The 22,242-nt window shown below is 35.7% G+C and overlaps 1 protein-coding gene and 1 long non-coding RNA gene across 3 annotated transcripts in view; both read left to right on the top strand.

Annotated features, from left to right (window-relative positions):
* Positions 1-22,242, top strand: part of sema3h (sema domain, immunoglobulin domain (Ig), short basic domain, secreted, (semaphorin) 3H) — a 32,283-nt gene that overhangs the window by 5,462 nt on the left and 4,579 nt on the right. The window contains exons 2-15 of one of the 2 annotated variants that reach the window (XM_073819330.1): positions 5,330-5,484; positions 6,856-6,918; positions 7,034-7,153; positions 7,620-7,713; positions 7,799-7,918; positions 8,129-8,274; positions 10,530-10,644; positions 15,433-15,502; positions 17,740-17,884; positions 20,372-20,591; positions 20,695-20,783; positions 21,286-21,327; positions 21,667-21,821; positions 21,966-22,027. In XM_073819330.1, the coding sequence (XP_073675431.1) occupies positions 5,330-5,484; positions 6,856-6,918; positions 7,034-7,153; positions 7,620-7,713; positions 7,799-7,918; positions 8,129-8,274; positions 10,530-10,644; positions 15,433-15,502; positions 17,740-17,884; positions 20,372-20,591; positions 20,695-20,783; positions 21,286-21,327; positions 21,667-21,821; positions 21,966-22,027 (1,596 nt within the window). Of the gene's footprint in view, positions 1-5,329; positions 5,485-6,855; positions 6,919-7,033; positions 7,154-7,619; positions 7,714-7,798; positions 7,919-8,128; positions 8,275-10,529; positions 10,645-15,432; positions 15,503-17,739; positions 17,885-20,371; positions 20,592-20,694; positions 20,784-21,285; positions 21,328-21,663; positions 21,822-21,965; positions 22,028-22,242 lie in introns of both variants that reach the window. The other variant, XM_073819329.1, reaches the window with a different exon arrangement.
* On the top strand, positions 1,374-3,635 carry LOC141287621 (uncharacterized). Its single transcript, XR_012339503.1, has 3 exons — positions 1,374-1,503; positions 1,782-1,871; positions 2,665-3,635. It is a non-coding gene; the product is annotated as an uncharacterized lncRNA (long non-coding RNA).

Below are 22,242 nucleotides of genomic sequence, written 5' to 3'. Positions count from 1 at the left end.
CAAGCCCTTCTTTTGCTTGTCATTTTCAAGTTTCTGGTCTGGATGTCGTCTGTAACGTCGGAGCGCGGAGGTGTAACGTTATTTTGGATCTTCTTCTGTGAATGACTGCCATAGTATCGACGATAATGAACTGGTAAGCTAATAATGTCAGTAAGCCGAAGTTGACAAGCTTAACGTTAGTCACAGAGCAGCATAATATCTTTTAAACGCTGCCTCTTTATAGCTGGCAAGGTAATTCTCTTCAAATGATGTTTAAGTAAGAAATGTGTGTATGAATGTCGTATGTAACTTTATAGACGGTCCCTTCAGTGACAGACGTGACATAAACAGCGCGCTAACATGAAACACTGAGGTAAAACTAGGGCTGGGAATCGATTCCAAAAAGAATCGATTCCTCGATTCCGAGGCATTGGGAATTGAGAGTCGATTCCAACGTTTGGAATCGATCCTCTCAAGGGGAATCGACTCCTCATTCAGAGCCGTTTTCAGTTCAACAAAACTTACCTCTTAAACGGAAGGCTGCATTCCATGAAGGCTGCATATTTCGGCTGCAAGTCATCAAACGTCGATTGACGAAAATAAACGTAATAAAAATGAGTTTAAGGACGCAGCCTTCAGTTTGAGAAGCACCCATTAATTTGCCTCTTGCTCACTAATAGTTATTATAGTCTGATACATTTCCACAAAAAGATTCGTTCGGATAGATTATTTAAATGAACCAGTTCAAAAAACGATTCAGATGTTATTTTACGGGAAAACTGGCTCATGATGTCCACAATTTAGACGACAGAATAGATCATGACGTGTCTTGATCTTATTTACATCTTAAATAAATGCTATTTTTAATCTATCAGCCAAATGATAACTCTGAAAGAAAACGCAGAGAGCACGTATCAGTGGCCGAGAGTGCATCTGATTGACCCACGAGCTCTCATATCAGTGTTGTTGTTAAAGTTCTGTTTATTTTGTTTCAGTGTATAGTTTTGTCATTTTATACACGTCACATCTTGTTTTATTCATGCAATAAATGCATGTCCACCGCTGAGCTGTGGGTTATGACTAATTTCCTGGGCAACGAATTACAATTTGAAATCAGTCAGAGCTACAGAAAAATAGTATATATATATATCTTCTTTTTTTTTTTTTTTTTTTTTTTTTTTTTTTTTACAAATGAAGCTTAATATTATGAGAAGGTAACTTTATACAACCTGCATACATTGCGAAATTAGCTTCCTCCAATCTAAAAAACAAGAATCGAAAAAAGAATCGAAACAACAGTGAGGAATCGATTCTGGAATCGAATCCAATCGATTCCAGAACCAGGAATCGGAATCGATTCCAAAATTTTCGGAATCGAACAGCCCTAGGTAAAACTGAACACCGCGGTTAACTGCATCTTTTGTGTTTTATTTTCAAGTTTGTGGTCTTGTGGTCATGTCGTCTGCATCGGAGGTGTATTAGAGTCTTTTCTGGTGATTGCCGTCGTCGCGGTGCAAACAACAGGTGAGCTTCCCCTTTCATCAATTTAACTAAGTTAATGTTAACGTTACTAAATTAGCCAAATTAGCCACAGGCTGCTGTTCTCCACTGACTTGCAGAACAGGTTAACCTTTTAAAGAGAGTAACGGGCTAGCAATATATTAATATAACAAGTTTTGCTAATAAATATTATAAATGTTTATTTTATTAAAAATGTAGATTTTATTACTGTACAGTAGTTGTCTTTTCTGATCATAAACTATAGTAACACTAAAAGGGTGTTGTGACACTGTCTGTTACAGGAGATTTCTCCAAGCACTAACTGGATGCTGACCATCAGGGGCAGAATCATCATACAGCCAGCTGTCCATTTTACAGACATGCAGAATCAGGTAACCCAAAACATTTTTGTTTTACATTGCATTTACATTCATGCATTTTTCAGATGCTTTTATCCTAAGCAAGTTATATTGTATTTAAAGTACACATTTGAAAGGTATTTATTTCCGGGGAATGTTTTTTATTACCATGTCTTGTCACATCAAGATTGAGTTTGCATGCACATTAAAATTATTTCTATTAAACCAGCATTTAAACAGCAAAATGCAGCTGCTTCAGGTATCTTTAACTTACTGTAACCTTTAAATTCATAATAGCAATCTTACCGTCTGTCAATTTAGATTATTGTTACTGTAAAGCAACAATTAGAGATTTTTAATCATAGTAGGCTTATTATATGCACAGACTTTCTAGGAAACACACGTTTAGAATGTTTATATGAACAGATTGGTTAGCATTTAGCATGGTCTGTGGCAGACTTTTGAGTGTCAGGGCAACAAAATTCAATAAACAAGAATGTAATATTAAGTGATTTAAATCATGAAGAAAGTATTGTCTTTTTGCTCCATTTAGTAAAAACGGTTCTTAACAAAGCCATGTTGTGCATCTCTGCACACAGCAGTGTTTCATTACTGAATGAATTTACCTTTTTTAAACACCTAGAATCAGTGACTTACTGACCCATTCATAAAATTCTTTATAAAAAATTTCAAGAAAAAGTTTCTTCAGTTTTTTTTCTTACTACTGCGTTCGTATGTAGTATATCATTTTTTTTTTAAATGCATACAGCACCAAGTTTGACAGTTGAGGCAAATTCTTTAAACACTGTTTTTCTTGTGCTTGCAGGTTTGTTCAGACAGTCAACCTTTGTGGCAGCAAATGCATTGACAGTCACAGATCAGATGGACTTCTGGAAAGAGGGTGCAAACAACAAGCATCAGCCTGAATCCCATTCTGCCGTTTCTCATCAGAGAGCTTGTCAACTTTGACTCAAAACTACTAAAATTTAACACAACACAAACACATTTTTACTGTATGATTTTATTTTATTTACACTACCAGACAAAGCTTTTGAACAGTAAGATTTTAAATGTTTTTAAAGAAGGTCTCTTCTGCTCACTAAGCCTGCATTCATTTGATCCAAAGTACAGCAAACACAGTACACTTTTGAACCATTTTTATTATTTAAAATAACTGTTTTCTTTTTGAATATATTTTAAAATGTAATTTATTGCTGTGATCAAACCTTAATTTTTAGCATCATTACTGCAGTCACATGATCCTTCAGAAATCATTCTAATAATTTGATTTTCTGCTCAAAAACTATTATTATGATGTTGCTGAAATTATTATAATGCTAAAATACATTTTTTTTTTCAGGTTTCTTTGATGAATAGAAAGTTCAGATAAACAGCATTTATCTGAAACAGAAATAGTTTGTAACATTATGAATGTCTTTATTATCACTTTTGATCAATTTAAATCATCCTTGCTAAATAATATCTTTCTATTCATCAAAGAATCCTGAAAAATCTAAAAATTAAATAATGTTTATCAGCATACTAGAATGATTTCTGAAGGATCATGTGATATTGAAGACGAGTAATGATGCTGAAAATTCAGCTTTGATCAAAGGAATAAATTAAATTTGGATCAAATTAATGCAGGCTTGGTAAGCAGAAGAGAATTCTTTAAAAAAATCTTAGTGTTCAAAAACTTATGACTGGTAGTGTACTTACTTATTTTTGCTTTTCAGTATGTGTATGTTTGCCATGATACAAAGTCTCTGTACTTTTAAAAAGAAAATGTTCAACAATTAAAAAGAATATTATCAGAACTAATGCTTATGAGTTATTGTGATTTTTATGGGGTTGGGGTGGTAAAAATCTTGAATTACAGTGCTGTAGGTTAATTGGATTGTTTTTACAGGTAAAAAATGTTTAAAATAAATGAAAATAAACTCTATAGTACTGATACTGTAATTGAAAATACAGTAAAAATACTGTAATTGAAGATACAGTAAAAACACTGTAAATTAAATTACAGTAAAAATAATGTAAATGAAATTACAGTAAAAATACTGTAAATGAAATTACAGTAAAAATACTGTAAATGAAATTACAGTAAAGACCTTTTAGTACTGTAAATGCACTTACAGTATTAATACTGTAAACATTTTTACAGTAACTTACTGGCATCCAGCTGCCAGTAAGTTACTGTAAAATTTACAGCAAACTTTTTACAGTGTATAGAACAACCAATGTGATTTGTATGCATTATTTCCGACTGGACTGTGTTACAATATTATCAGCTGCACTGTCTATGTAATTATGTAATTTCTCAAGGCATGTTTTCAATCTTTTTATCTATTTGATTCATCTCATGTGTTATTTTATCTCTCTGTCTGTCTCATCAGCTGTTCATATTTTTGAACAGGTTATTCTGCCCAAAGGTGAGTCTGTCTGGTCCACATATGAGTTTATATGAGTTCATTGTGTTTAGGAAAAGTACAACATACAATGTAACTCTGATGGACAGCTTTAAATGTATTTAAAGAAGTAGTTCACCCACATAAATAAACATTCTATCATCATTTACTCACCCTCATGTTGTTCCAAACCTGTGGCTTGGCTTTCTGTCTTCCATGGGGCACAAAGAAGATGTTTTGAACAATACTGGTTGCGTCTGAAGCTTTTAGGTTTTAAACAGGGTTCAAAAGTGAACGAGTGCATCTGAATGATGCACTGTGTGTCAAGTCATATGATAGCTTTGTGTAAGAAAGAGATGTAAAGTCATTATTTATTGATAATCTTATATGAAACTGGATAACACTTACTATCACTGAATGAAGATTTGAAATTCAGTTTGTTCCTCAAACAACCCAGATAGCACACGTACGTCTGCAAGATGTCTGTTAAAGATCACTTGTTCTGGAAAGCACCTGCTGTTTACAAACATCCAACAGTTTTACACACATTCTAAATCACAAAACATCTTAAAGACATCTAATAGATGTATATTTGACATCTGATAGGAAATGTCCTAGACATATGGCATATGAGCAAACAATCTACAGAATATATGTCTTCCAGATGTACATGCAGACGTCTTTGTGATGTACGTGTGCTATCAGGGAAAGCTATCATACAACATCAGAAGACTTGAAATATAGATCATGAGTGGACCATTTTATGATATGGTAATTTTTGTCCTTTTAGAACTTGACAGCTTCATTCATAGTAATTATATTTGGAAAAACTGACCAGGATATTCTTCAGAAACCCTCTGTTGCATGGAAGAAAGAAACCTTCTTTCACTTTTTTCCTTTTCCATAAAAACAATAAAGCTGGATTGCATTTTCTTTATTGGCCTGTCAGAAATAAAGGATTCTTGATGGAAAACGGCAATGCCGCATTTATGCCGAACTCAGCCGCGAGGGTCTTTACTCATAACAGAAATGTATGAAATAATCTATTCACGTTCTCTCTATCTCCCCCTCTCTCTGTCTCAGAGTTGTTGCGGAGTGGCAGACTCATGTCTCTCTCTGTGCCTGCTGGGGATCTGAACTCTCTGCTGCCAGATGAAGATGGTCGTCGTCTTTACATCGGTATGAAAGACCATCTGCTTTCCACCAGCCTGGATGATATTACTCAACCCCCCCGTAAGGTATGTACTCGCCCCAGCAAACGCTCACATATATTCACCCAACAATTCTGTCATTATATACTCTCTTTTTTATGTATATCACAACAGCAGAAGTTTCACAAAATGATAATGCTGCTCTTTTCCATATAATAAAAGTGAACGGAGACCATGGGCTGTCAAGCTTAGAAAATGATCATAAAACCAACATTAACAACTTGTTTTTCACACAAAACTATGATATGGCATTACAATACTTGGAAAATATCATATATAAATCAAATGGACTGATAGTATAGTACTATTATAATACTTTTATGGTATTTTTGGAGCTAGACAGTCTGTGGTCACTATTCACTTTCATTGTAAGGAAGAAAACAACTTTTAGAGAGATTAGTTCACACAAACACACTGAAGTGTCAAAACAAGAATGTTTTTGAAGGATTAGATCACTTCAAAATCACTTCACTTTTAAAAATTTCCTGATAGTTTACTTACCCCCATGTCATTAGATCTTCATGTCTTTCTTTTTTCAGTTGAAAAGAAATGAAGGTTTTTGAGGAAAACATTCCAGGATTTTTTTCTATATAGAGGACTCAAATTGCAGTTTCAGTTTCAAAGGGCTCTACATGATCCCAGCCGAGGAATAAGGGTCTTATTTAGCGAATCGGTCAATCATTTTCAAAAAAAAAAAAAAATTATATACTTTTTAACCACAAATGCTCAAATACGTGCATTGCAGAGCTAGTGCAAGATGAGCATTTGTGGTTAAAAAGTAAATCAATTTTATTTATTTTGTTTTAGAAAATGATTAATTTGCTAGATAAAACTCTTATTCCTCGGCTGGGATTGTGTAGAGCCCTTTGAAGGTGCATTAAAACTGTAAGTTGGACCTTCAAACTGTTATTCCCCATTGAATTCCACTATATGGTGAAAAATCCTAAAATGTTTTCCTCAGAAACCTTAATTTTTTATCAACTGAAGAAAGAAAGACATGAACATCTTGGATGACATGGGGGTGAGTAAATTATTATGAACTAATCCTTCAACAGCAGATTCTTACCTGATGAAATCTGTCCCAGGCTAAAAAACATTTTACATTTATATTGAAATTGAAAACACAATTCATGTATGATTGGTTTTCAGATAAACTTGTTTCATGAATAAGGCCCTGTGAGTGTAAGAGTGTGTGTGTGAGCCCATCCCTGCTTGTCTACATAACTTAGTGTGTATTCATAATGATTTCATCTTAGTAATACCAGGGTGGCATTCAACTGTAATTCCTCACATGACACATGATATAATCAGCATATGCAACAACATTTAATATGACTAAGAGGAGCTTTTATGCACAATTGTGATCAGAATCATATCTGTGTGTGTGCTGTTTTTCAGATATACTGGCCTGCAAGTCCAGATCGGATCCAGAACTGTATCATGGCTGGAAAAAACCTGCAGGTAAAACATGATTTTTATGAATGCAGCTTATTCAGACAGCTTTTCTTTAAATGTTTTAATCAGGAACAAAAAAAAAAAAAATCCTCACTGTGATAGTTTCCTTTTTATGCCACAGACGGACTGTGCTAACTTCCTGCGTGTGTTAGAGCTGTATAACCAAACACATCTTTACGCCTGTGGTACTGGAGCGTTCAACCCTCGCTGCGCCTTCATCCCCACCAACCTCTTCCTCAGGGTAAAGGACTACATTTCCCAGCATCCACCTCTCACACATAAACTCTTCCTGTTGTCTTTGTGTGTTATAATGTAGTATGCAAGTATAGTTCTGTAAGCAGTATTTCACTAATAAACAAATTGCTAATGAATAAAAATATTATTTTATTAGAATATTTTTTTTAATAAAATAGTTTTTTTCATATATATGTATATATATAGATATATAAATATTCTTAATTATTTAAATCAAACAAACAGAAAAAATACAAATAGATAAATATTATTTTATTCAAATAATTTTTGAAATGAGATATTTTTATAAAAAATAAAAATTTATATACAAATCAAAAAATATTTTATTGTAATTAATTATTTTTTATTATTAAAATAAAAAAAAAGTTTTATCCAGATCAAGATAGACCTTAATAGATCATTGTGTGTAAGCAAAAATAAATAATTTTAACTGTAAATAATGGATATTTCAGGCTGAGGAACAAATGCTGCAGTATGAAGACACTGAATCAGGCAAGGGAAAATGTCCTTTCGACCCTCACCAGAGAACAGCTACCGCCATCATAGGTAAGACAGCATGGTTGTAGTTTGTGTGTAGTTTATCTGTTTGCCAGTGTAACTCTGATTTAAATCTTTGTGCTGTTTTGTTCAGATGGAGAGCTGTACGCTGGCATCTCGTCTGACTTTCTAAGTCATGATACTGCTTTTATTCGGAGTCTGGGGGAGCGGCATGTGATTCGCACCGAACAATACGACTCTACATGGGTGCAAGGTGATATATGCAGACGTACAACCACACATACACCTGAGCTAGATCTAACACTTACACTCACACTTACAAAAATACACACCAGGTTGTTGACAGCAATTAAGAATGCACTGTGCTCATCAGTTAAACACAAGAAAATGCTACCGTATTGTTTACACAATAACAGATGCATGCGTTAGTTAACTGTATTTTTGTCTCTCGCGCTCTCTCCAGGCGCTGATTTTGTACATGTTGCAGCGATGTCAGAGAGTGATAATGAGGAGGATGATAAGGTCTACGTGTTCTTCACTGAGCGCGCTCAGGAGGCAGAAGGGGCTGCTGGAAAGGTCCTCTATTCTAGAGTCGCCCGCGTCTGCAAGGTATCTTAATAGTGTGTTCCTACGTGCCTAACCGCACTTGTGTGGCTCCTGTGCCTGTATGCCCGTCAATCTGATAGGAAGTGCTGTGTGATATGTCTCAGACTGTTTCTCAGGTGGATTTCTGTCATTTTCATATGAAATAATAATATAATTATGCAATATATTAAATCTGAACAGAAATAAAATAATATATTATCTTATTTTATTAAAGTAATTAAAATATGCTTAATTTTTAGTAGAATAAAAAGTGTTCCAAACAGAAGATCCAAAGCAGAAATCAAATTAAATACTGAAGTCTGCTGGATTTTTGTAATATACAGTGGTGTGGAAAAGTGTTGGCCCCCTTCCTGATTTTTTATTTTTTTGCATGTTTGCCACACTTTAATGTTTCAGATCATCAAACAAATTTAATTATTAATCAAAGATAACACAAGTAAACACAACATGCAGTTTTTGAATTAAGTTTTTTTATTATGAAGGGAAAACAAAATCCAAACCCACATGGCCCTGTGTGAAAAAGTGTTTGCCACCTAAACTTAATAACTGGTTGGGCCACCCTTAGTAGCAACAACTGCAATCAAGCGTTTGTGATAACTTGTAATGAGTCTGTTACAGCGCTGTGCAGGAATTTTGGCCCACTCATCTTGGCAGAATTGCTGTAATTCAGCCACATTGGAGGGTTTTCGAGCATGAACTGCATTTTTAAGGTCATGCCACAGCATCTCAATAAGATTTAGATCAGGACTTTGACTAGGCCACTCCAAAGCCATCAGCCACTCTTAATCAGCCATTCAGAGGTGGATTTGCTGGTCTGTTTGGGATCATTGTCCTGCTGCAGAACCCAAGTTCGCTTCAGCTTGAGGTCACGAACAGATGGCCGGACATTGTCCTTCAGGATTTTTTGGTAGACAGCAGAATTTATGGTTCCATTTATCACAGCAAGTCTTCCAGGTCCAGAAGCAGCAAAGCAGCAAAGCAGCAAAGCAGCAAAACAGCCCCAGACCATCACACTACCGCCACCATATTTTACTGTTGGTATGATGTTCTTTTTCTGAAATGCTGTGTTACTTTTACGCCAGATGCAATGGGACACACACCTTCCAAAAAGTTCAACTTTTCTCTCGTCAGTCCACAGAGTATTTTCCTAAAAGTCTTGGAGATTACCAAGATGTGTTCTTGCAAAACTGAGACAAGCCCTTATGTTCTTTTTGCTCAGCAGCGGTTTTCGTCTTGGAACTTGCCATGCAGGCCATTTTTGCTCAGTCACTTTCTTATGATGGAGTCATGAACACTCACCTTAACTGAGGAAAGAGAGGCCTGCAGTTCTTTAGATGTTGTTGTGGGGTCTTTTGTTACCTCTTGGATGAGTCGTCGCTGTGCTTATGGGGTAATTTTGGTCGGCCAGCCACTCCTGGGAAGGTTCACCACTGTTCCATGTTTTCACCATTTGTGTGGCTCTCACTGTGGTTCGCTGGAGTCCCAAAGCTTTAGAAATGGCTTTATAACCTTTTCCAGACTGATATATCTGAATTACTTTCTTTCTCATTTGTTCCTGAATTTCTTTGGATCTCAACATGATGTGAAGCTTTTGAGGATCTTTTGGTCTACTTCACTTTGTCAAGCAGGTCCTATTTAAGTGATTTCTTTATTGCGAAAAGGTGTGGCAGTAATTAGGCCTGGGGGTGGCTAGAGAAACTGAATTGTGATATTAGTATAGTACATGGCCAAAAATATGGTATTAACAGGGTACATGTGCAAAAAAAACATAGTTTCAGTCCAGTACATCTCAAAAACGTGATATTAGTATGGTACATGGCCAAAAATATGCTATTAACTGGGTACATGTGTAAAAAACATGGTTTTACACCAGTACATCTCAAAAACGTGATATTAGTATGGTACATGCCAAAAATATGGTATTAACAGGTACATATTCAAAAAAATGGTTTCACCTTAGTACATCTCAAAATATTGATGTTAGTGTGATACATGGGCAAAGAAAATTGTATTAACAGGATACATGTGCAAAAAACATGGTTTTAGAAGGGTACTTGTCCAAAAACATAGTATTGTCATGGTACATGTCCAAATACACACACATACTTTTATATATATATATATATATATATATATATATATATATATATATATATAATTTTTTTTTTTTTTTTTTTTTTTTTTTTTGACTAGAAGGATATTATGGTGATATTATGGTACTATATCAATGTGTCAATCTCTTTTTCTCTATTTTTCAGAATGATATTGGTGGTCAGCGAAGTTTGGTTCATAAATGGAGCACCTTTCAGAAAGCTCGTATTGTTTGTTCCGTACCAGGACCCGACGGCATACAGACACACTTTGACAAACTCCGTGAGTAATATGCACACCTGCAGATAAATGCCACACACAAAAAACATTTCACTCACACTTGATTACCTAATCAAAGTTTAAGCAAATCTCTCAAATTGAATAAGGCTTTGAGATAACCTTAGAATATAATTTATACTGTTGATACTGTGTGTGTGTCATATGTCCAAACTTCTCTGATTTATGGAATAAAGTTTATCAGTACACTCACACACTCACACACACACCACACACAGACTCAGACAGAAACCGGTTTCTTATCAATCAGTCTGTGTAAACAAAGTCCTCGCATAGAATAAACAATTCTTGAATCCTCATTCTGACCTAAGTTTTACTGTAGTCTCATACTCATATGTTATATCTACAAGATATACACATTACAGCGCATACATATTGAAATGTTCACCTCAGTTATCAGAAGATAGCACGCCCCAAAACTATCCCACCCAAATACAATATAAAACCCGCCCAGTTAGCAATTATCAGAAATGAAGAATGGCTTCCATATCTGGCTGCAACTTGATCAAATCTACAAGCAGCTCTGAACAGAACTATTCATTGTCCAGCGGCATGGCAATCTTTAAGCAGCTGAGTTTACGTAACTGTTTACGTGCCTGTCCAGTTATGCTCAAGCGTTAGAGACCTGTGAAATGTGTTTATTTCTTGACCTACCAAAGTATTTAAAACATGCAAAACATCTTTGTTCTGATTGGTTAACACTTTAATGTTTACATGTGACTGTAAAAATGTTCTGATGATTATATAACGTAAACATGCTGTAATGCTAATATGCATCTCATCTTAGCTGTACTTTTGCCCTATGGTGGTAATCTATAAGAATTCTCTTCTCTCTCGTGTTTACATTGTGCTCCATGGCCCCTAAACCACTACATCTCCCATAATCTTCCCCTTGCATCAGGGACCCTCATGTTGCCATAGTTATGATGGGCCAGACCACACCGCAGTCAGCGAATGTTAATCATAAATTGTGAGTTTATAGATTGTATAAAGAAACATGCATAAACCAAGTCAGATACGAGTTGAGAACTACCAGGTTGTTGGAAGAGTAGAGTTAGAATTGAATGTTATTGTGAAATATGGAACAGATGACGCTTAATTCTGTAAAGACAAAATTGACTGGCATGTGTTTTGGTATGCAAGAGTTCTCCAGAATGCGTCACGGTCTGGTGTAAATAAGTTTAGATAATGTCTGTGTTTGTGTGTGTGAAGGTGATGCTGCTGTTTTTTGTGGCTCTGGTTTTGAAGCTGAGCATAATTTGTGTATGATCTGTTTTGGATTTTAAATAATGTTCTTTTATTCACTGAATTGGTGTGTTCATTCAGCTGGCTTACTTTTTGGAAGTTTGTTCAAAAAAAGACAGTAAAACTTTTAAAAAGGTAATTTATTCCTGAAATGGCAAAGCTGCTTTTTTAGCAGCCATTACTTCATTCCCTCTGTAATCACTTTAATGTGTGGTTTTGACACAGAAAGGGAGACAACTGATATTTACATACTTGGTATGTAGACCCTGGACCACAAAACCTCTTAAGGTCTTAAGTTGCAAGGGTATATTTGTAGCAATAGCCAACAATACATTGTATGGTTCAAAAGTATAGATTTTTCTTTTATGCCAAAAATAATTAGGATATTACATAAATATTTTCTTAATATTTAGATTTTTTTTTGCCTGACCCTCAGATTCCAAATTTTTCAAATGGTTGTATCCCAGCCAAATATGTGACCCTGGACCACAAAACCAGTCATAAGTAGCACAAGTATATTTGTAGCAATAGCCAACAATACATTGTATGTGTTAAAATGATTGATTTTTCTTTAAAACCAAAAATCATTAGGATATTAATTAAAGATCATGTTCCATTAAGATATTTAGTAAATTTCCTACCATAAATAGATCAAAACTTAATTTTTGATTAGTAATATGCATTGCCAAAAACCTTATTTGGAATACTTTAAAGGCAATTTTCTTAATATTTTGATTTTTTTGCACCCTCAGATTCCAGATGTTTAAATAGTTGTATCTCGGCCAAATATTGTCCTATCCTAACAAACCATGCATCAATGCAATTTAAAAAACTGACCCTTATGACTGGTTTTGTGGTCCAGGGTCACATATTGTCCTAACAAACCATACATCAATGGAAAGCTTATTTATTCAATTTCAATAAAAAAAAACTACTGACCCTATGACTGTTTTTGTGGTCCAGGGTCACATATTGGGGGGGCAATATGCAGGTTCAAACTCATTTTTTAAATGCAAACGGTATTGTGAAAATGAGATTGAGCTTAAGAATGAATGCTGTATCAGATGCAGGTAATCACACTCTTCCCTCTCATAATAATCTACATAATACAGTAAGCTTTTAATTCAGTAATACAATTAGCTAACAATGAAGCAACTCAACGTTCCTTCGTTACTAGTTCTAAAGTGACATTTTCTAATTAGTAATGGAAGCTTGGGCTCAGCTGTTAAACTGTCAAACTGAGATTTGAATCTGTGGCATAAGGAAGTAGTTCTGCACAAAAGAGGGGTTTTAAATACCCTCCATGGTTGTTTATTATGTATTTATTCACTCAGGCTATCAAACTGTTGTATAAATGCAATATCATACTCATAGACGTGAGACATGGCTGTTTATCGGCACGCTGTGATTACCTGCGATGTGCCGATATACAGCCATATCTCACGTCTATGAGTGTGATATTGCTCATGTATCTCTGACAGGAACTGTCTTCAGAAAGTTTAGATGGTATTTTCTTTTCATCTTAACTCTTTATAATACATATTAATGTAGTATTTAAAAGTGCAGCACTGCTTTGTTTACAGCGGTAACCAAGAAAATGCTGTATTTCTGCTGTTCCATAAGCGCCACCTGGTGTCAGTGAGTGAATTTGCAGATGTTTTATGTACCATATTATCACAAAGCTAAGATCAGACCATTTTATTTTTCTTTCAATTTTGAAATTGTACAATCTAATTCACCTCAAAAACCTCTTATAGCATGCTTGTTTGGATTTTGATTAAAAAGCAGTGGTTTTGCAACCATTTCATCCATTCAGATTAATATAAAGGCACAGTCAGGGGAAAAAAATGTGATAAACCATCAACCCAGTAGAATCCTAAAAAAACCTTTGAAATTGCCCAGCACTAAGGTGACCTAATTTTCCTGAGTTCACTCTGAATGTTTTGCATTTCACATGATGATAAATATATCTTAAAATGAGTGCACAAGTGCATGTGCCATTTGTCTTGGTGGTCTGCTGAATGTTTTGAAGGCCTCCAGCATCTGTGTGTGTGCATTTTCACGTCTACGGTGGCACCCCCATCCTGTTTCCACATAATCTATTGGCTAACTCGGGATGAGGATGAAGGAGGAGAGCAGAGAGCAGAAGAGTCGGAGGGATAAGGATGGATAGGGGCAGGATAGAGAAGTGTCAACAAGTGCAGGGCAGACAAAACTATCTGCCCTCAAGGAGAACAAAAGCTTTTGTTGGATGAAATTGACACAACTATAGCATTCCCGCAAAAGTGAAAGAGAAGAAGAGCCAGGGAATAGGGGGGAGTGAAAACAATCTGAAAAAGAGAGAGAGGAGGGGTGGGACAGAAATGAGGGATAGTAATGGGATTTAGAGGCAAAGAGAGAGCATGAATGCTTAATTAAAGGGATTCTGTTGGTTTGTGTGTAAAATATCAGGGGGAAACTAAACGTCTGTGTTTATGTGTGCGGTTTTAGCTCAGAGCCATTTTCAGTACTGATCTAGTTTATGTTCTCAGTTTTTAACAGTTTACGAGAGTCTCATGTTTCAAAAGCGTGTCCACGGTAGCGTGAATGTATAACACTGTGGTTTCCAACTGGTGGGTTGTGCACCATGTCTTTTATTGACATCAAGAGCTGTGTGTTTGATCAAATGCCACTGTATTTTGATTCGGGTCGCTAGGATATTTTAATGTTTTTAAGGAAAACCTTCTGTGCTCACCAAAGCTGCATTTATTTGATTGAAAGATCTTTCAGAAATCATTCTGTTTTGGTGCTCAAGTAACATTCCTTATTATCACTGTTTAAAACAGTTGTGCTGTTTAATATTTTATTGTAACTTTGACACTTTTTTGGGCTTCTTTTATAAATAGAAAGTAAAAAAAAACAGTTTATATGAAATATAATTTCTTCACTGTCACTTTTGACAAACTTAATGTGTCCTTGCTAAATATATAAATTAATTTCTTTACTCAAAAAGTTTTACTGACGCCACGCCTGGGGCCTATGAAGTTCATGGTCATTTACATGTCACGTTTTGTTCACTTTTATAATCAAAAACAAAATATTGTATTGTTTTGGCCATCATTGTCCATTGTAAAATTTGGGTCCTGAAGCAAAACCAGTTGAGAACCACCATCACAACGTGTGTGTGTTTGATTTGATAAGGCGCTTGATCATATCTGGCATGGCTGGAATGCGAGAATGCAGAAATGAACTAGCGTACCCCCAAGAGCACAAGTTCATTGTCAAGATATAGGTGTGTGTGTGTGTGTGTGTGTGTGTGTGTGTGTGTGTGTGTGTGTTTAAACAGAAGTAAAACCACAAAAATGCTGTGTTACACACGTTTGTTTGTATGAGAAAGAGAGTGTGACCAGGTAAATATTCTTTTCATGAGTTTATACAGCCTTGAGAGGAAAACAGAGACCACACACACTCACTTTCTCACATTAGCATTGACTGAAGCACACACAAAGCATGTTTAATATTCTAAACCTGTTTTCTGTTTTTCTGTAGAGGATATTTTCATTCAGCGTGGAAAGGACAAAAAGAACCCCCTCATCTATGGGCTCTTCACCACTACCAGGTGAGTCTTACACACTGACCTGGTACCAGATTTAAAAAATTTGGAGAACTCATATGACTTTTTTTGAAACAAAAACACAAGAGATGTTTAGCAGAATGTTGGTGCTGCTCTTTTTTTTTTATAAAGTAATTAAAAAAACTAAATTTTTGGCTAGGGTCTGTCAAGCTCCAAAAATGACACCATCAAATAAGTCCATATGGCTTATGTGCAATATTCCAGGTCTTCTAAAGCTATTTAAAAGATTTGTTAGAGAAAAAGACAAGAAATTTAAGCTGTTATACACTGATACATCTGAATAATAAATTTAGAAATTTTAAATCAAAAGTTTTCAAAATAGCTTTACAATTTTTTTTTAATTTTAATAATGTTATTCAGCAATAATCAAAAGTGATACAAAAATCACTTTAGAATGATTTCTAAGGATCCTTTAGAATGATCATCAAGGATCATGTGACATTCAGCTTTGATATATAGGAATAAATCACTATTAATTACTGAATCATTTATTTGATCCAAAGTACAGCAAAAACAGTACAATTTTGTTTTTTACGATTTTTTTAATTATTTAAATATATTTTAAAGTGTAATTTATTCCTGCTATTTCAAACTAAATTTTCAGCATCATTACTTTAGTCTTCAGTGTCACATGATCCTTCAGAAATCATTCTAATATGCTGATTTTCTGTTCAAGAAACATTTTTTATTATTATCAATATTTAAAACAGTTGAGTACATTTTTTCAGGATTATTTGATGAATAGAAAGATTAAAAGATCAGCATTTATCTTAAATAAAAACCTTTTGTAGCACAATACACTTTACCATTCTGAAGTTTGGAGTGTAATTTTTGAAAAAAAAAAAAAAAAAAAAAATATATATATATATATATATATATATATATATATATATATATATATATATAAATTAATACCTTTATGTAGCAAGGATGCTTTAAATTGATCAAAAGTGATGAAGACATTTATTATGTTACGAAAGATTTCTATTTCAGATAAATGCTGTTCTTCTGAACTTTCTATTCACCGAAGAAACCTTAAAAAAATCTACTCAGCTGTTTTAAACATAATAATAATAAATGTTTTTGGAGCAACAAATTCGAATATTAAAATGATTTCTGAAGGATCATGTGACTGGAGTGAAGCTGCTAAAAAATCCACTTTGAAATCACAGGAATAAAGAACATTTTAAAATATATTCAAATAGAAAACTGTTATTTTAAATGGTAAAAATATTTCAAAATGCTACTGTTTTTGCTGTATTCTGAATCAAATAAATGCAGGCTTAGTGAGAAGAAGAGACTTTTGACTGGTAGTTCATTATGATTTTCAGTGAAAAACAGAACAACATTTCAATCTGTTCTGAACACAGAGCTATTGTATGGCTATAGAAGTCAAGTTCACTACTGTTATGGTAATTTTATGATGCAGTTTTGTCATTTTTGGAGCTTGACACCCCTTGGTCACCCTTTACTTTAATTATATGGAAAAGAGCAACGTGCACATCATGACAACCCTGTGTGTGTGTGTCTGTGTGTGTGTGTGTGTGTGTGTGTGTGTGTGTGTACATATGTGGTTAAGGGTGTGGATAAAATTGCTGTATTACTGAGTCATACTTTCCAGCTGCTCTAAGAAGACATTAATGATGCACCCATGATCTTTAAAACACATTAGAAGTTGAACCAGTTTTACATCAGCCATCTCAAATAGCATATTCCTTCATCTTTCTTTGTGAAAATGTGTGTGTGTGTCTGCCCAAGGTTTTGGAGAGGATTTCATAGGGTGGAGTGCACAATGAAGTGTGGATATAGAAAAAGCTGTATGGAAAGAGTGACAGTGTTAGTGCTCTCTGCTGAGCTGTTCCACCGAGTGTGTTAAATCTCTCAGAGACTCGTAACGACTGTACCTTTCACGGCAGACCCAGATTCAATTCAATCCAGATCAGATGGCATTTTAACCCTCGCTGAGGATTCGGTGCCTTACTGCCGTCAGGCTTCAGGCTTGAACTGAAGTGCCACTTTCATTTGTGCCACCAGAGCTTGGTTTTAATTGGATTTATGTCTGGTCAAAAACATGTAGGAGAACTGAATGAGATTAATTCTGTTGTTCTGATACACTGTGATTGATTCCCATACATTGCTAGTTGATGCTGTCTACTTGAGCATCTCGCAATGAATTAATAATTCATGTTTCTATTTTTATGTGTTTTTTCCTCTCTCTACAGCAACGTCTTAAATGGGTCCGCTGTGTGCGTTTACCGCATGCAGGACATTATTAGAGCTTTCAAAGGAAATTTCCTTCATAGGGAGGGCCAACAGTACAAATGGATGGAGTATACAGGCAGAGTTCCCTATCCCAGACCTGGCACAGTGAGTGCTCAAATGCAATAAGCCAATTTTTATTTTTATGTTATGGTCAATATTTAAGAGATTGTCATTGATTACTCACCCTCATGTTGTTCCAAACCTGCACAAATTTTGTTTGTCTTCAGAACACAAATTAAGATATTTTTGATGAAATCTGAGAACTTTCTGACCCGGCATAGACAGCAATGCAACTGACACATTCAAGGACCAAAAAGGCAGTAAGGACATTGTTAAAATAGTCCTTGTGACATTTGTGGTTTAACCGTAATGTTATGATGCTATGACAGTACTTTTTGTATCAAGAGAAGAAATTGTTGAATAAAGTCATTAGGGGTTCAAGCCTATTCTATTCAATATTGTAATTGTTAGAATGACCAAGGATCAGCAATCTCCATGTAAAATTAACTGTGCAAACCAAACCGTAAGTTGTAGAGAAGTGAAACTAGGAGGGATGGTAGTACTCACATCGGCGACAACATCACTTTGCCTCAGTCGGCCAACAAAGGGGGGCGATGAAAAGTATCGTTCATAACTCCTAATCCGTCAGTCGCGGCTCAAATGTGTCTTATGTCATTGGAAACCTTGGCGCATGCCTCAGATTCGATTATCAGCCTCAGCTATTTTGGATTTTTTGAAAAATCTGCTTTTGCAAACTAGTCCTAGGTTTACTTTTGACTCACCGTCGTAAAGAGACGGCAAAATGTTTGAAGGGAGCAGGAGCACTTTTAGTAAAACGCCTGACTGGAATGAGATATCTTCGCCAAACTCAGAACACTGATGTAAGAGCTCAATCTGAGGTCACAAAATTGCAGAGCTTGGCCAACATGAAAAATGCCGTGCATGGTCTTGGTCCAAAGTGCCACAAATGTCTATAAGTACATTTGGAAAAAAAAAAACTGCAGTACAATTCTCTGGACTCTCTAGGTCAATAATTAATAAGTGTTGATATTTACCCTTTAGGAAGTTATAACTGGGTCGTTTAGAAAAGGGGGCTGCCCAAATTTTCTCAAAACTCAAAACTTCACAAAACCTGGTAAGCACAAGCGACAGGTGATTCTAGTTTGGACCTAGTTTGTTCATAAACATTAAAAACCATAATATTTCTATGTTGAATTACCTGAATTTGCCCAAAATGCTTTTTTAAATCATTGATTTAGGTGGTTACAGGCTTCCTAAATAATGTCTTTTTTTAGATGTGATTATATACTTTAGTGCTTGAACCCCGGTAATTGCTGCTTGCAGCTATATTTATTTTTGATTTCTTTGCACACAAAAAGTATTCTTGCATCTTCATGAAATTATGGATTAACCACTGATGTCATATGGACTAATTTATTGATGTCCTTACTACCTTTCTGGGCCTTGAACGTGTCAGTTGCATTGCTGTCTCTACAGGGTTAGAAAGCTCTCAGATTTTATCAAACATATCTTAATTTGTGTTCTGACGATAAATGAAGGTCTTTCAGGTTTGGAACGACATGAGGGTCAGTAATTAATGACAGAATTTTCATTTTTGGGTGAACTGTCTTTAAAATCCTAATCTGTTTAAAAAAAAAAAAAAAGCTAAAAATCAATCAGGGAAACTTTAGGCATTAAGTATTTAAAGGGACACTCCACTTTTTTTGGAAATAGGCTTTTGGAAATTCTCCAACTCCCCCCGAGTTAATAAGTTGATTTTTACTGTTCTGAAATCCATTCAGCCGTTCTCCTGTTCTGGCGATATCAATTTTAGCATAGCTTAGCATAGATCATTGAATCCTATTAGACCAAAAGCATCGCGTTCAAAAATGACCAACTAGTTTCGATATTTGTTGTATTTAAAACATGACTCTTCTGTAGTTATATCGTGTACTAAGACCGGTGGAAATGCAAAGCTTCAAGTTTCTAGGCTGATAAGATTAGGAACTACACTTCCATTCCAGCGTAATAGTCAAGGAAGTTTGCTGCCGTAATAAGGCTGAAGCAGGAGCAGTAATACCACGCAGCACATGTGCAAATGCTAAACTAGCTGGGAACTAATTTCTGATAATACTCCACCTGCTTCGGCCATATTACGGCAGCAAACTTCCTTGACTATTACGCCGGAATGAAGGTGTAGTTCCATATTATCAGCCTAGAAACTCGCAGCTTTGCATTTCCACCGGTCTTAGTACACGATATAACTACAGAAGAGTCAAGTTTTAAATACAACAAATATGGAAACTGGTTGGTCATTTTTGAACGCGATGCTATTGGTCTAATAGGATTCAATGATCTATGCTAAGCTATGCTAAAAGTGATATCGCCAGAACAGGAGAACGGCTGATTGGATTTCAAAACGGTAAACTCAATTTATTAACTCGGGGGGAGTTGGAGAATGAGCCTATTTCCAAAAAAATGGAGTGTTCCTTTAAGTATTTATGTATTTAAGTATTTAAATATAATGTACAGTGTAAAAAGGTTATTCTAAAATTATGTAAATTATTTTTTTTACTTCCTGTCAATCTTCAGTGTCCCAGCAGCACATATGGAGGGTTCAAATCAACGAGGGAATATCCTGACGAGGTCATCTTCTTCAGCCGCACACATCCTTTGATGCAGGAAGTGGTACATCCTCTCGGAGGTCATCCTTTGCTCATCAGAGTAGGCGTGCCTTATAAACTGACCCGCCTCCTTGTGGATAGAGTGGAGGCAGTGGATGGACAATATGACGTGCTGTTCATCGGCACAGGTGTGTGTTTGTGGTGAATAGTAAAGTAAACTAGGTTTACAAAGTTTTGATGGACATGTCCGCTTAGTTTGTAAATATTGTGTGTATTTGTGTGTGTGTTCAGATTCTGGCCTGGTTCTGAAAGCGATTCACCTCCCTAAAACCAACGGAGAGAATCAGGAGATCACTCTGGAACAGCTGCAGGTTTTTAAGGTAAAAACTCTTAAGGCTTTAAAGAGATAGTTCACCCAAAACTGAAAATTCTGTCATAAATTCACAACTCACCCTCATGTTGTTCCAAACCTGTAAGACCTTCGTTCATCTTCAAAACACAAATTGAGATAGATGTGTCATGGTACTGTCATGAACACCGTCAGAGACTGACACAGAAGAGTATTCTTGTAGCTTTTTAGAATTAAGGTTGAACCACTAATGTCACATGGACAATTTTAACAATGTCCTTACGGCCTTTCTGGACCTTGAACGTGTCAGTTGCATTGCTGTCTATGCAAGATCAGAGAGCTCTTAGATTTCATCGAAAATATCTTAATTTGTGTTCTGAAGATGAACGAAGGTCTTATGGGTTTGTAACAACATGATGGTGAGTAATTACAGCAGAATTTTCCTTTTTGGGCGATCTCAATAACATTCCAGATTCATTAGAATGACCTTTTGAACTTGAAACATTAACTGCTTATCTCCTGTCACTCAACAGAACAAGTCACCAATCACTGCCATGACGCTGTCCAAGAAAAAGGTACCATGTTTATTAATGGAAACACACACATGCAAACATACATGAATATACATATAAGATACACCAACACACTTTTTTATAAACCTTCCCATCTTGTCGCCATGGCAACGTGAGAGGGTGGAAGATGTTTAATATGAAACTGTGATTTTTCACACATTTTTTCTGTGAAACACTCACTGAAACCTGAAGATCTGGATAGAAAGAGCTCTGTAATTCTGGAGCTCTATACGAGAATCTGGTTTAGATGTTTGTGTTTTTGGCCCTTCTTTCCTGCTTACTGAAAAGAAGCAATAAACAGTATCACAGCCCATATCATGTTGTGTGTTTTGTCTCCAGCAGTGGCTGTTTGCTGGTTCAGCAGAGGGTGTGGTTCAATTGGGTCTGTTCCACTGCGATTTGTACGGCCAAGCCTGCGCTGAATGCTGTCTCGCTAGAGACCCATACTGCACTTGGGATGGTCACTCTTGCAGCCCTTACCAGCCGAATGCACGCAGGTGACGCACATCTTACACTTGCATGGGCAGCTTGTTTGATAGAATCCATTACATCAGCAGTTTCCTGTACGCTGAAACCGGAAAGCGTTGGTGTTTGGGATATCTGAAATAAATCTGATCTGAAACATTCCTCTCTGTCTGCAGAAGAAACATTCGCCAGGTTAACGATGATGGCAACCCGCTGAACCAGTGTGTCAGACAGGGAGGTAAGAGACACAGGCAACCAGACATTTGCAATTGCTAAACATCCTGCTTTGGAACAGGACTGTCATTTTAGTGTTTATTTATATGTGTTTTTATAATTTCATTCATTGCTCATTAAATCTGGCTGGAAACTGAAAGGTTGAATAAGCATGCACCATTTGGGCCTTTAGAAAAATATTTAAAATTATTGTAAAGTAATTAAATCTTTAAAAAATAC

This window comes from Garra rufa, chromosome 15, assembly GCF_049309525.1.
Source record: "Garra rufa chromosome 15, GarRuf1.0, whole genome shotgun sequence".
Classification (NCBI taxonomy): Eukaryota; Metazoa; Chordata; class Actinopteri; order Cypriniformes; family Cyprinidae; genus Garra; species Garra rufa.
Note: the sequence above shows the minus strand (reverse complement) of the source record. Positions and strands in the feature narration are given on the sequence as shown.